The 16218-nt window shown below is 32.4% G+C and overlaps 1 protein-coding gene across 7 annotated transcripts in view; it reads right to left on the reverse strand.

The window, feature by feature from the left end:
• The window catches only part of STXBP5L (syntaxin binding protein 5 like), a 243509-nt gene that overhangs the window by 113347 nt on the left and 113944 nt on the right, over positions 1-16218 (reverse strand). For all 7 annotated transcript variants that reach the window (XM_036218792.1, XM_036218791.1, XM_036218789.1 and 4 more), the window contains 4 exons: positions 15111-15151; positions 11481-11698; positions 9577-9749; positions 5910-6035 (listed from right to left, as the gene is read on the reverse strand). In XM_036218792.1, the coding sequence (XP_036074685.1) occupies positions 5910-6035; positions 9577-9749; positions 11481-11698; positions 15111-15151 (558 nt within the window). The remainder of the gene's footprint in view (positions 1-5909; positions 6036-9576; positions 9750-11480; positions 11699-15110; positions 15152-16218) is intronic.

Consider the following 16218-nt stretch of genomic DNA (forward strand, 5'->3'; position numbering starts at 1 on the left):
TGTTCGATTTGATTTTTAATGTACAATGGTTACGATGTAAAAAAAAAAAAAAGTCCTTGCTCTTAAAAACACACACGCTGAAATAGTAAAATCAATTTTCAACTCAAATTTGTTATGTTATTTTTTCAAGTTCAGAGAAAAACCCTCAGTTACTCCTATTTTATTAAAAGTCCAACGTGGTTCTATATCCAAAGAGTACAAGACACTAGATTTCAAAAGTTCTTACAAGAATCTCTATTCTTGTAAAACTTTCTAACCAAAAATAAGAGATCTGCAATTCATTTCTGATCATACACTCAACTGGCAAGTAAAACAATTCAAGCTTTAAGGGGCTCACAGACTAACATAAACAAATTGCCTAAATTTTTCCTAAATAATGTCCAATAGGTACAACATTGTGTTGCTATTATTGCATAATTCTCCATGTATACTTCCCCATTCTCCATTGTCTGGGTCCTCTTAGTAAAGTTATTTGTAATCATAGTAAAGTTTAGAGGCATCTCCCTCCCTGGAGATATTCCAGGACCATAAGGATAAATGCTTCTCTTTTCCAGTTAAAATGGTTGGGTAGCTAAACTCTGTGCTGGCCTCCTTCCGTGACCATATCAAAATTACACCTAAATTATAAAACAACCATCATTGAGAACCACCTGATGGCTAGCTGAGCAAAAGTCCTATAACTAAGGGTATACAGCAGTCAAGAGGGGACTGGCAGGAAGGATGGAGATGCAGAAAGGGTAGATCCCACATCCACAGTATGGTGATTAAGGACTGGGAGGGATATCTTGGCTGCGGAAGTACCCCCTGTGGATAGAGGGGTCCTGCACCACACCAAGCTCCCCAGCCTGGACTGAGGAAGAGGAGTCCCCATAATATCTGGTTGTGAAACTAGTGGAGATTGCATCTGGGTGAGGCAGAAGGGTGTTGGAGTATTAGTTGTTCCTTTTGAGGGGCCCACACATAGACTCGCTCTCTCACAAACTCACCTGCTCAGGATTTTGCAGGAACATCAACTTGAAAGGAGATAGGGACATATGGGAAGAACTGAATTGATTAACTTGAGGGTGAGGGCTGGAGTGACATTAGCAGGCACAATTGTTCCTTTGTTAAACCCTCCTACTCAGCCAGCAGGTTCAAGCAGGCACCAAATCTGAGCTCTCCATTAATGTCACTAACACTGTTTGCCCTGCCCTAGAGATTCTATGAGAGCCCACCCCACCCAATTAGTGTGCCTGGCCTGAGTAGCTTCCAGTAGTTTTTCTATACCAATGGCCTGCCTTGACTTGTACTGCGAACATTCCTAAAATCTATCGATGGCCCACAAACCCAAAACAAGCAATGGCTGGCCATGGCATACCCTATACCTCTTGCAAAACAGCTCCAAGCCTGGAACAAGTGGCAATCAATTTCAACTTGCATTGTAACTCTCATCAGGAGGCCTCATGCCTGGCATAAGCTGTGGCCAGTGTTGACTTGAAATGTAGCTTCAAATAAGAGGCCATAAACCCAGCACAAGTTGCAGCTGGCCTCAGCACATGTTGTAGTGCCAACCAAAGTGCTCTAAGCCCAGTACAAGTGGCAGCTGGGCTCAGTTCACAGCATAGCTTCTCCCAAGATCCCCCAAGCCCAGCTCTAGCAGCGACCAACCACAAATCACTTTGTAGCTCTTACCAGGTGGCCTCAAGCCAGGCACAAATGCTGGCTGACTTTGGCTTGCACCAGAGGCCCCCCCAAGAAGCTCTAAACATATCTGTGGGCCAGTTTCAGACCACATGAGAGCAATGCACAACCAGCTCCACATAAGACATACAGAAGTGTGGACTTGACAGACACCAGAGCCCCTCCCACTCCATGGTATCAGCCACTGCACAAGAGCTTGTCCGCTGTTGTCACAGTCAGACCTCATAGCCAGTCAGCCTGAGGGTCAATCCCTCCCACTGACATACCAATAGCAATCAAGGCTCAATTAACAACAGAAGGACACACAGAACCCACACAAGTGACACACCTAGAGCACCCAGATCAGGAGACGAAGACTGCATCAATAGGCCCCATAAGACACCTACTACGTAAGTCTACTTTACTAAGACCAGGAAACATAGCAATACTACCTAATACATAGAAACAAACACAAGGAGTCGGCCAAAATGAGAAGACAAAGAAATATATCCAAAATGATAGACCAGGACAAAACTACAGAAAAGAACTAAATGAAATGGAGACAAGCAATCTACTAGATATGAAGTTCAAAACACTGGTTATAAGGATACGCAATGGCACAGCATAGGGAATACAGTTAGTGTTAATATATTGGCTAGATGGAAAACCAGAGGAGAGAAAAAGCAATTAGGGGGATTGTTTTATAAATTATATAAATGTCTAACCAATGTACTGTATACTTGAAAACAAAATTTTTTTAAAAAGGATGCTCAATGAACTAAGTGTAAGAACAGACGAACTCAATGAGAACCTTAACAAAGAAATAGGAACCATAAAAATTACCAATCAGAAATGAAGAGTACAATAACTGAAATGAAGAATACATTAGAGGGCATCAACATTAGAGGGCGTCAACATCAATTAGATGAAACAGAGGATCAAAGCAATGATCTGGAAGAAAAGGTAATTGAGAACACCCAATCAAAACAAAAAGCAAAAAAAAATCTAAAAAAAATGAGGATAGTTTAAGGGATCTCTGAAACAAGATCAAGTGTACCAACATTTGCATCACAGGGGTACCAGAATAAAAAGAGAACAAAAGATTGAAAACTGATTTAAAGTAATAAAGACTGAAAATTTCCCCAACCTGGCAAAGGAACTAGGTATATAAGTCTAGCAAATGCAGAGTAGAAAAATTCAAAATGGATTAAAGACTTAAATGTAAAACTCCAAACAAGAAATTTCCTACAAAAAACAAAGGCAGTAAACTCTTTGACATTGCCCTTAGCAGTATTCTTTAAATATGTCTCCCCAGGCAAGGGAAATAAAAGAAAAATAGGACTACCTCAAACTAAAACTTTTTATACAATGAAGGAAACCATCAACAAAATGAAAAGACAACCAATGTAAGGGGAGTACACATTTGCCAACAATACATTCATTAAAGGTTTAATATACAAAACATATAAGAAACTTCACAATTTCAACACCAAAAAAAAAAAATCCAATGAAAAAATGGGTGGAGGACATGAAAAGACGTTTCTTCAAAAGGACAAACAGATGGCCAATATCACTAAGCATCAGAAAAATGCAAATTAAAACTGCAATGATATATAACCTCATACCTGTCAGAATGGCTATCATCAATAAATCAACAAGCAACCCATGTTGGCAGGAATGTGTAAAAAAGGGAACCCTCGTGTACTGTGTGTGGGATTGCAAATTAGTGTGGCCACTATGAAAAACAGTATGGAAGTTCCTCGAAAAATTAAAAACAAAGTTAAAATATGACCCAGCAATTCCACTTCTAGATATTTATTTGAAGAAATCCAAAACACTAATTTGAAAAGACATATGTACCCCTATGTTCATTGCAGCATTATTTAGCCAAGATATGAAAGCAACCAAGTATCCATCAATAGACAAATGGATAAAGAAATGGTACATATTTAGAATGAAATATTACTCAGCCATAAAAAAGAATGAAATTTTGCCACTTGTGACAACATGAATGGGTCTAGAGAGTGTCATGCTGAGTGAAATAAGTCAGACAGATGATGACCAATGGTCTGAATTATATGTGGAAACTAAAGAATATAAATGAACAAACCAAACAGAAAGAGACTCATAGGTAGAGAACAAACTGATGACTGCCAGATGGAAGAAGCATTGAGGGGCTAAGTGAAAAAGGGGTTAAGAAGTACAAATTGATAGTTACGAAAGAGTCACAGTGATGTAAAGTACAGCATAGGGAATATAGTCAATAATATTGTAATAACTGTGTGGTGTCAGATAAGTACTAGATTTGTTGGGATGATCATAAGTTATACAAATGTCTAATCACTTGTTGTAAACCTGAACTAATATAATATTGTATTTCGACTGTAATCAGAAAAAACAAAAAACATAGTTAATTCAAAAAAAATGATGTGAGAATAATTTGGAAAACAAAGAAAAGATAAAGCTTTCTCCTTTTTCTTCCCCAGAGAAAATTTACTTATGCTCCAGAGTATAGAGGTGGTGTCTCTCCAGATTGAAGGACAGAGAGGTCACCAGCAGACCTATTTTCAGATCTGAGTTTTTAAAACTTGGAGTTCTTCCCTTGTAACACCACAGGTGTCACATGCAGGTACCAATCTGTTCCTTACCATGTTATTCTGTTGGGACTGAGGCTCAGGGAACTGATGTAAGGTATTGCTCTAGCTGCTGTTTTTGTTGTCAATAATAAGCTATCTTTGTTTCTGACCCAAAGACCAGTTTTCTGTCAAGATAGGTACAAATAAAAGTGTGGCAGTCTACTAGCTTATAAGAGAGGGAAAACAATCTCAGACCCTGCACAGTGTCTAAGTTAACAGTTGCCACTTGGTAAATTCTTCAAAAGAGTAGAATAATCAATAATCATGGGAAAATGGAGCTACTCAGCTAGCTAAACTCAATTACATTGATCTTTAGGACTTATTCTCCCATTTTAGATTTAGTTCAACTAGAATATTGGACAGTAAGTTGTTTCCAATTTTTTTTTTATAAAAATTATGATTATCCTTATGTTTTTCTGCTTCTTCGATATCTAATACCCAGGTATTTAACTGTTGCTACAAAGCATTATCCTGGGCATTATTTAATAATCTGCTTCATAAAGTGCATGAGAACCTGGGGGCTGAGTTTGATCAAAAGAGTGTAAAAGATAAATTCTAAGAAGAAAATGGTAAAGATCTGGCATAACTCAGATGGCAGTATTCCCAAATGATAATAAATATAATACCGAAAAAAATGTCTTTTACATATATGTCATAAATTAAACAGCTAAGATCATCTGGAGAAGCCATAAATAACCAAAACTGGTTTAATTGATGATTCATAAAGATTTCCAAGAGCAAATACCCTGACTGGTCTCATTACCTCTTACTCAATGAAAATACAAAGTTCATCATTTAGAAAGTATCTGTGGTTTTTCTTTCTCTGCTTTTCCCTTTTTCTTATATATAAATTCAGTTTTTGTATTTGTTAGGTAAGATCAATCTATTAGTGATTTACTTCATATTTAAGTAAATAAAATGTGATAATGATTAACTATGTCTTGGAGTTATTCTCAGGTGGTTATAAAGCACTGTGGACATTACACTATCTTGTGTGGTTTCTAGCCCTGGGATATTATACTATCTCATATTGTTTCTCTATATCCTAGATAACTAATCCATTTATTAAAAGCTCCTCAAATTATCCTATCTGTAATATGTCATGTGTATCCTGCTTTGAACCTAAAAGATACAATTTATATGTATTAATATATTTAATCCTCTCAATAACATATTGTCCTCATTTTACAGATAAGGAAATAAAGCACAGAAATTTAAGTAACTTCTAAGATCCTAAAACTTGAAAGAAGCAAAATTAGGATTTGAATCCCAAAGAATCTGATTCTAGCATTCAAAATGAAACACATGGAGAAAAATGATAGAAAACCCAATCAAGCAAAACAAACAAAACCAAAAAAAAAAAAGTGTAGAAGTATATAAAGTACAAGTGTAATAACAACTTAACATTAAAAGTGAAAACATTATCACAAGTTTGACATCAAGAAAGAAATAACCATAGTTTATATTTAAATTATGATCTTTCTTATACCATTTTAATCTAATAAAAATCCAGTTAAGGGCTTCTTTCCATTTTCAGAAATTCCCTTAGCGTTTTAAAGAAAATATCTAAATATATCAAACATATTAGATAAATAATACAAATTAGCTACTTACATTCCATACGCTGAGCTTACAGCAAGACTAGTAATCTGCTGGGGAGGTTCACCATCCACCCACACCAACTGAATTACAAGTTCTGCTTGATACCCTGGAGGCATCCGCACTGGTCGTGTCTTAACACTAGAAAAAAAAAGAGAAAAAGGAGTTCTACTTCATATGTTCGTGCTTATCTTCATAATTTACATAGAATCTTCCTACAGAAATATATAACACCAGGCATTAAGGGCAGTATGCAGGTGGACAAAGTTGTCTAGCTTTCTCAAAATACACAAAGCCTCCTGTGATTGCTTAGTTTTTTAAGTAGCTGTTCAGTCAGCCAGGTCCACAACTTCATCTGGTCTTTATCACTTCTTTTTTTTTTTCTTTAGAGAATAGTATTTTAAATTATTTCTATTTATTTTTCTTAAGAAATATTTCTTGCATTAATCTACCACCCAATGTAAGATTCCAACATATCCAAAATCTGAATTCCTGCTCTTTCCATTTCAATTTGCTTACCTGTGCCATTCTCTATTCTAGTTGATAGCAATTCCTATCCTTCCAATTAAGTTTAAAAAAAAACTTAAATCATTCTTGACTAATATCCTTCTCTCATATCCCACATCCAATCAGTTGTCAAATGCTCATGGGGCTATCTTCAAAATATGAATTCAGAATATGACCACTTTTTACTTCTCTATCGCTACCATCCTAGTTATAGTTGACAAAGATATTGCATATCCATTTAGATCTGAATTTTAGATAAGCTTTGCTTTTTTTTTTTTTTTACTATATATATATTTATCCCATGCAATATTTGGGATATACTGATACTAAATAATGTTTTTTTTTTTATCTGAAATTCAAATTTAAATGGGCATCCTATATTTATATTTGCTACATTTACCAACCCTCAACGCCATCTCTAGTTAGGTGCAATCAGCCTCCTTACTGGTCTCCTGGCTTCTATTCTTCACTCCCATCTCAAAATCCATTTTCACCATAGCTACCAAAGTGATCAACTTAAAATTTAAGTCTGATCATGTCACTTCTCTCTTCAAAACCCTACAATGACTCTTCATTTCGTTAGGAATAAAAGCCAAGATCTTTACAATGGCCTATAAATTGGTTTTCTATTGTCCATCTGACTTCATCTCCTACTACCCTCTCTAATAATGCCCACCTTGTTCCCTTTGTTCTAGTTACATTGACCTCATTATATGCCAAGTACTTTAAGGCCTTTGCTCTAGCTTCTACCTAAAACACTATTCCACCAGGTATTCTTAAGCTAACTCCCTCATCTAACTTTTGTTTCAAACTCATATTTTTGGGCCTATAATACCACTTATTTTATACACAAAGGCAAAAAAATAAATAAAAAAATCAGTAATTGCACATATATGTGTACAATGATAAGAACTATAATATTGCTTAAAAATAAAGTTGACTTGTTGAAATGCTTATTTATCAGCTAATGTATATGGTAATTTAAATTCAACAATGGAAAAGTGATTTAGGGATGGATGCCAATATATCATTTATCAAAGCATGAACTTTATGCAATTCAAAAATCAATTGTAATATAATGCAATAATTCATAGAATAATATACTTAGATCAATTCTGTTGCTTGTTTCCTAGGACCTTATAAACATTATATAGGAGTATACTAATTTTTTCCTTTTGGTTCTCTTGATTATCCTTAAGATGTCTACTACTTCTCAAGTCAACATTAAATGCTTTTGTTATGCTGTAACACTATTACTGCTTACTTCATTTCCATCATGGGATTTTTGGTGTTTTCATTGTTTTTTTTTTTTTTTATCCCCATCTTTTAAAAAAATGAAAGTAAAAAAATGAGCAAGACAAACAAAAACTCATAGACACAGACAAGAATCTAGTAGTTACCAGAAGGAAAGGGGAGTAGATAAGGGTAAAGGGAGTCAGATATATGGTGACAGAAGGAAATTTAACTTTGTGTGACGAATTAATAATGCAATGCACATATGACGTATTATTGAATTGCACACTTGAAACCTATAAAATTTTATTAACCAATGTCACTATAATAAATTTAATTTAAAAAAACTTTTAATTTTATAAAAAAATATTTAGGTCTTGGAGAACTCACACTTTAACATGGGTCTTCTTAGTTAACAAACATACCAGACTATGCTTCCTTCTTCAGCTTTGTTAAGCTTTTTCTTCTCTTTCTAGTTTTCATTTTAACAGAAACTAATTAAATGAAGCAAAGTGATATGAAGGAAAAATTAAATATATAACATTATGAAAGTTTTCCATTTGCTAAAATTTTATGATGATGTTTCCTGTTTGTATAATTTCCTCCCAGTAATTCCTGCTTTATTTTCTTTATTTACTTCACAAGAAAAAATTACGGAGGAAAAATAATGATTACAAAACTATAACAACTGCTAATTGTGTGGTAAATTGATTTTGCTTCTGAAATTTTATCCTTAAATTTTCCATAAGTGTTTTCATAAGAAATGAGGAAACTAGCCCTTTGGTAGATGATTTAAAAAAGATGTGATATGTATATTCAATAGAATATTACTCGGCCATAAGAAAAGATGAAATACTGCCATTTGCAACAACATGAATGGATCTTGAGATTTTCATGCTAAGCAAAATAAGTCAGAAAAAGTTTAGAACCATATGTAGGATATAAAAAGAACTGAAATTAACAAATGTACAAGACAAACAAATAAAATGTCACAGAAACAGTTTAGTGATTACCAGAGGGAAAGAGGGGAGAAGGGGAGGTAGATAACGGTAAAGGGGATGAAACATATGGTAACGGAAGGAAATTTAACTTTGGCGAACACACAATGCAATATACACATGATGTATTATTGAATTGTACACTTGAAACCTATATAATTTGAAAGCTGTATGACTTGAAACAATGTCACCACAATAAATTTAATTTTAAAAATGAGGAAACTAGTTGTCTAAAGTTCTTTTAGCAGATTAAGATGTTTTCATATAGGCTCAAAGAAATTCCTTGTGTAGGCTCAATTCTCCAACCAGGTGATACTGAAAACATTTGGTTTTATGACGAAGCAGCAATAAGTAGTAATTTAAAGAAACTGCATTCTTTTATAACCAATTACTAAAAAACATAAAATTAAGATAAATATCACTATGGGCTTAATTAACTATAAATTTTATTTAATATGACACTAAACTTTGTTTAATACTGAGAGAATATAATTTATTACCAAATAGCATCAGTTAAAAAAGAGAAAGACATATTATGTAATATTCCGGCAATCATGAGATTCTTTTTTTCTAACATAATATTCTTATAGTAAATAGTAAATTTGGTTTTCTTTTTGATTCCAAGAAGGCTAACAAAATTCCTTAAACATACCTTTTCATTTGGGAACTACCAGGCAAGTGGCCATGTTTGTACCCTGCCAACAGTTATGCCATGTCTTTTTAGGGATCTTTTGAGAAGGAAATATATAAATTAGCAAGTGAAGGATGAAAATACTATGCCCTTTCCAGGGATGTTCAAAGAAAAGGCAGGAGTAGCCCATGGTGTACTATAGATCGCTTAACGACAACTTAATAAGAAAGAAGAATGATTTTATTTGGCATAGTTCTAAAGAATTATATGATTAATATGTAAAATTGTTTTAAAATTTGGTAGCAATTCTTACTTGAGGCATGGGATACTGTCCTTTGTTACTCCTTCACTACCCACAGTGTTAGTGCTCCCAGAAAGACTCCTTGAAGAAGGAAGCTGGGATGAAAGATCTGGAAATGGAGGGCTTGTTTCAGGTTCCGGGGTAATGATATCTTCAACATCATACTGAAGTCGTACCTCTAATGACTTAAACAAAAAAATCAGGTTTACTTTAGTCTAAATCATCATAATAAATAATCTCATTAAAATGGATAACTTTGGTAATTATTCATTATTTTTTCTGATTAATAAGTTCAATTTATAGTAAAGCTGAGATATCCCAAACTGAATTAAATAGTGAATTATATAAAATATTCAATGACATTCACAAAAATGTAAAATATTTAATTCTTTAGAAGTATAAGAAAAATACCTACCAGTGGAGATAAAGTTTTTATATAATACATATTCTTTAAGATAAAGTATAAATTATAATTCCCTATATAATAAAAATGGAGAAATGAGTCATGTTTACTCCAATGAAAGAAATTAAATTGTATGCATATATGTATGTGTTTATAAATTGTTATTTGTATAGTCATTTTAGTTTTAAAAAACATTCCTTCAATTTTGATTTTAACTTGGTAAAAATTTTCAAAACTAAATTTCATATTTCTATTAGTTTGTTTCATTAGCTTAGCTCTTGTTTAATTTCATTAGCTTGGTCAGGATTGCTTATGAAAAGCATGACAATTTATATTAAAATAAAAACGTGATCCAAAACCCAAAATTCTTTATTTTGCATTCAATGCTTTAAATTTATTTAATAACAAACATATGCTTTACAATGTAAAGCCCAGCATTTTTGAGATTGAAAACAATTGTTTACCAAAAAAATTACTGTGGGATGGTGAATATAGCAATATTATCAAAATGATTGTCATAATTTTCTTACAACTACAAAAAACCTCTAATGACAACAATCATTAATTACTGAGTGCTTACTACATTTAAACTATATTAATGACTTTATATAATCATCACAAGAACCCTATAAAATAGGCATTTTCATTTCTAGTGTATTATTAGTTCTCATTTTATGTACACAGAAAATTATATAGGTGATGAAACTAAATCTTACTCAGACTCTACTACTGACGAATGGAGTCTTGTGACTTGCTCAGAGTCACATAGAAATTCACTGGTAAAGTCAAAATTAAAACCTAGGCTTATCTGACTCCAAAGCTTGGTATATATTAATACACTTTAAAAGGTTAATATTTTAGTTATTAAGGTAAAAACAGTTATATACGGGTGTTTCGTAGATAATCTTTAGTAGGCCTTTAATATAAAATTTTTATTTTGTGATAAAATAGCAAAATGGACTGGGTAGTAAAGGTCCATTATCTACAGTTACTGTAATTTAGATTTGTCCCAGAAGAGCCTCACTACTTCGTATAATTAAATTATTAGTTTAAAAATTAAGATTAGGTAAGTCAACCCCATGATTATTTCCATCTTGTTAGAAAATGTTGCTATATAGAAAATCATTAAAAATAATCTTCTTGTAGTTGAGAAATAAACATATGTTAATTACTTGATAAAAAAGATAAACTTAAAAATGTAATAAAAGTATAGAACAAAGCTTGCATTAATTTAACATTTAAACATAAAACAAATCGATAACTATAAAAATATACATAATCCATCCTATTTAATAATATTAAGATTTGACAGAGAACTGTTTTTGTCATTTTAAGTCAAACTTTTTTAATAGGTTATACTATGTAACAACATTAATTTGTAATCCTATGAATTGGATTATTGGCCACATTCTGCAGTCTTTGTAGCTTAAAAACATACCAAGTACTAAAAAAACTATATTAATTGCTTTCTTTTAATAACTTTAAGTGTAAAGTTAAATTTTAAATGACTTACCGCTATTTCTGTTGTAATTTCATGTCTGCTGAATTTATAAATTATGACATATGCAGATACTCCTGAAACACATAATATTCTGCTTTCTGGACACCAGTAAATCATCTGAATGGCATATGGATCTTCCTCTACAATTTCGCATGTTTGTTTTCCTTCTCCTACCTTCTGTTTTTCAAACACTTTTGAAGATTTTAGCTTGTACAGCATCTGCAGAGTTACTATAAGATATTGAAGCATAATTATCTTCTAATTTGAACTTAATTCTTAGATGTTGAAGCTTTTTCAAAATATATGTTAAACTACAAAAGTAAAACTCAAATAGGCAAAATAGTTACTTTTTAACTAGTAAGTATTCATTGATATAGTTTAGCTGGAGGGAGACTATAAGGGGAAAATATAAACATTTATTAAACATATACTACATACCAAGGAATATGTAGGTCCTTTGTATGCACTGTCTCATATGATCCTCAGAAAAGTCCCATTTTTAACCTTGTTTATTGATGAAAATACTGGAACTCAGAAAGTTTACAGTGGAAATACTGAAACTAATTTTCCTAAGGAAAATGCCTCAATTCTGTATCATAGTTTTCTCCTTTGATTGCTAGATAAGAAGTGGATGCTATTCTTAGACAGTTTACTTCTCTCAACAATTTTTAGACACTTCCTCAGATGAGAAACATTTATAATTTACCAGCTAGGAATCTTGGGACTTTATAAAGAATCTTTTCTAAATGGCTCAGTGTTAGGAAAGGGTCAATTATAATTTTAAGAAACTCTGGGCTTGTGAATTGTTTATAGGAATATTTATTTGAGGGAATACATTTTTTATTTTAGATTCTGATAACTCCTTTACAAAAAAAGTTCTAATTCTATAAAGGATCCTTGAGAAAAATTTTGGAGTTCCTACCAAAAATATATAATCAACATAATCATGAGAAATATCAGCTGAACCCAAATTGAAGGAGATTCTACAAAATTACTGGCCTAAACTACCCCACAAGTGTCACTTTCATGAAATAAAGACTCAGGAACCATTCCAGATTAAAAAAAAAAAAAAACAACAACAACTGAAAGGATATGATGACTAAATGCAATAAATAATCCTAGATTTTCTAGATGCTATTGGGACAATTGGCAAAAATCAGGTAAGAACTGGAGGTTAGTTAGCAGTACTGTATAAATAGTAATATCCTTATTTTAAAACTATAATTTGATCATGTAAAATAATGACTACATTCATTGGAAATACACACTGAAGTATTTAGGGGCATGTACTGGTAGAGAAACATCATATCTTCAATTTTCTCTCAAGTGGTTCTGAAAAGCTATATGTATGTACATATTTGTGTGTATATATGTGTATGTGTAAATATACAGAGGGGAGAAAGTAAGGAAAGGAGAGAGCACTCACACGTGTGAAAGCATAGGAGAAATATATACATGGACATTTGAGAATTGGGTTGAAGACTATACAACACTTCATAGTATCTTTTTTTGCAATTTTTCATTAAGCCTGAAATGATGTCAAACTAAAATACATTTTTAAAAAATAGGAAAGGCATTATACTAGGTGCTATATCCTTGCTTCTAGGTCAGAGAGGGTATGACTCTCATGATTATTTTATGTGACATGGCAATGGTAAAGGATATTGCAGACATAATTAAGACCCCTAATTAGTTGACTTTGAGTTAATCAAAAGAGATTATATTTAATGAGGCTGACATAATCGGCTGAGCCCTTTAAAAGAGAGACTCCCTGAGGTTAAAGAGATACTTCCTTGCTGGCTTAGAAGAAAGAAGTAACCACGAGTTCTAAAGCTGCAAGAAAATGAATTCTGCCAACTACCACATGAGCTTGGAAGATGACCCTGACCTTAGCTGAAACTGCAACCCTAGCCTAACACCTTGACTGCAGTCTTGGGAGCCCCAGAGCAAAAATCTCAGCAAAATTATACCCATATTTCTGACACACACAAACTAAGATAATTAATGGGTATTGTTTTAAGTTGATAAATTGTGATAATTTTATTACTCAGAAGTTGAAAACCAATAACCTAAATTGAATTATTCAAATGCAGCATAACCTCACTTCCTATACTGGACAGTTTCCACAAAATTGGCAAACTAAGGTGACATTTCTTCAATGACATTCATTATATTGGAGATTTGTTCTTATAATTACAGTAAAGAATATTAAACATGCTGCAAACCTTGCAACATATGTTCTGAATATGGTAAAATAACATTTTACTTAAAAATTAAATTCTTAAAGTATAATCAAGTATGTTTAAGGGTGGTATGTATTGTATCACTAGAGTGTTAAATTGTCTTTTCACATTTTAGAAGTTAAGGAGTGACTTTGAGGTGATGGGAAAGGAGCAATGATGTTACTATGTAATTATTTTTTTTTCCTGGAACAAACTCAGATTTACAAGAAAAGGTTCACCGAAAGAAAATCTGTTGTCCTTTGGAAATCCCCCCTGTGCAATCGCTTATTGTGTTAGGTCACACAGGGGCCTCAGAATTCATGGCTTTAAATCTTTTAATCATTTTCTTTTGCTGGTGATTTGCTCCACTGCTAGAGGACTCCAGCTTGCAGGTTAAGAGATCAATATTTAACCTTTTTCCTTTGACTTTTGTAGTCTTCCTCAGAAGCTGTTCACTCATATAGCTTCGAGTATCACTGTGATGCTGCTTCTTCATTAGTTTCCAATCATGACTATTCTCACTTCCTAGACATTTTTACTCAGATTTCTTGGTGTTACTACAAAATCCAAAACTCCAAAACTCGCTTATATTCCTTATTTCCAAAAGAGTTACCTATATCTTGCTGGTTACTCATTCTCTGAAACTTAGAGTCATTGCTCACTTCTTATTCTCCTATTCTTGTCAAATCTTATCTTCCAAAACTCACATTGAATGTTACACCATCAAACCACCCTTCCTGGATATACCTGGTTCAATACATCTCCCATTTCTGATAACAAATAGAATTTGAGTTGTACTATATTTAGAGTTCTTATCATATCATTTTCCCTGCAGTTACATATATGCATTCTTTTATCTTTTTTAGTGACTATAAATTTTCTGAAGTGTATGTATGGGTATAATAAAGACAAATATCTTCCTTTGTATGCCCTTCAATGTTGATCAAAGTATCTTACTTCTTTTTCGAATTATGTAATTCTGAAGAATTTAAAAAGAAATTTTACATTATTAAATCACTTATTTTGATTCTCTTAGGACTTGGTAGACAAGTGGTAGAGAGATGTGAAGACTGGTGAGATAAAAGCACTTTTTCCAAAATAACAAAGCTAGGAGGTGAAGGAAATTACTTGAACAGAGTTAATCTGACAAAGTTTGATCCTTTTTCCAACATACCTTGTCTCTTGTAAATATAATGGTTAGTGATAAAGAGTGAGTTCAGTCTTATCTGTTTATATTATAAAAGTACAACACAGATATTATAAATTGATCTAATAATATAGGAAATGGATTTTTGTAACACAACCATATATGTATGCTAAAAATGTACCTGAAATGTTAATTCTCCAAACTAAAAAGTGGTGAATGGCTATAAGTAAATATGAACTAATTGTTTTGTTATAGGAGAAACTTAAAACTTACTTGCAGAAGCATCCCAAAATTTTATTGATCCATCTGCATGACTAGATGAGAAATAATTAGTATTAATTAAAGTATGGTAAATAAAAATAATCATTCTAATAAAACTTTAGTTACTGTTAAAATTATATTCAAAACACTATTCCAATGAAAACTAGTATTTACTAAACTATTTCTAAGCTCAAAAAAATGCTTTATTTTTAAAACAATACATTAAAATCTAAATTTTAATAAGAATAATAATTACTTAGATTTTACTGTATGGAGATTTTATATTTAATATATAAGATACCTGAGTTAATTTAGATTATGTTAAAATAATTTTGAAGTGAATATTATGATAAACTTAAAGTTAAGTTTCAAAATATGAAAAGCAAATCCTTAAACCTATCTAATTTATATCATTAAATGACAATAACATAATGGCAATTCCATGAGAACTCAACTGGAAAGTAAAATGTGATAAAATACTTCCCAACACATTTTGTCAGCTTTACCCTGACACCAAAACCAGGAAAAAAACATTACAAGGAAAGTACAACTCAATACCTCTCAAGCATGGGTGTAAAAATTGTCAAGAAAACATTAGCAAATCAAACCAAGAAATAAATAGAAAAGACAATACATCATGACTAAATGGGGTTTATCCCAGGAATGCAAGTCCAATTAAACATTAAAAAAATAATCAATCACCAAATTGTAATTCATCACACTGACATATTAAAAAAGAAAAAACACATGATCACCTCAATAAATACAGAAAAAGCATTTGACAAAAATTTACCACCCATCATTCATGGGGGGAAAAAAAGCTCAGTAAACTAAGAGCAGAGGAAACTTCTTCAACCTGATAAAGAGCATCTAGGAACAACCTAGAGATGTTGTCTAATATAAATAATGGTGGAAGAGATGGAATATCTTCCCCCTAAGATCAAGACCAAAGCAAAAATGTTCACTCCCACCATTGTTATTCAACTTCACATCAGAGTTCCTAACCACCAAAACAAAGGGAAAAAGAGAAATAAAAGAAATAAAGATTGAAAAGGAAGAAATAAAATTATCTGTATTTGCAGATCCCATAATCAGCTATATAGAACAATCCCAATGAATC

The sequence above is a fragment of the Rousettus aegyptiacus genome, unplaced genomic scaffold, assembly GCF_014176215.1.
Source record: "Rousettus aegyptiacus isolate mRouAeg1 unplaced genomic scaffold, mRouAeg1.p scaffold_m13_p_4, whole genome shotgun sequence".
In the NCBI taxonomy this organism is placed as follows: domain Eukaryota; kingdom Metazoa; phylum Chordata; class Mammalia; order Chiroptera; family Pteropodidae; genus Rousettus; species Rousettus aegyptiacus.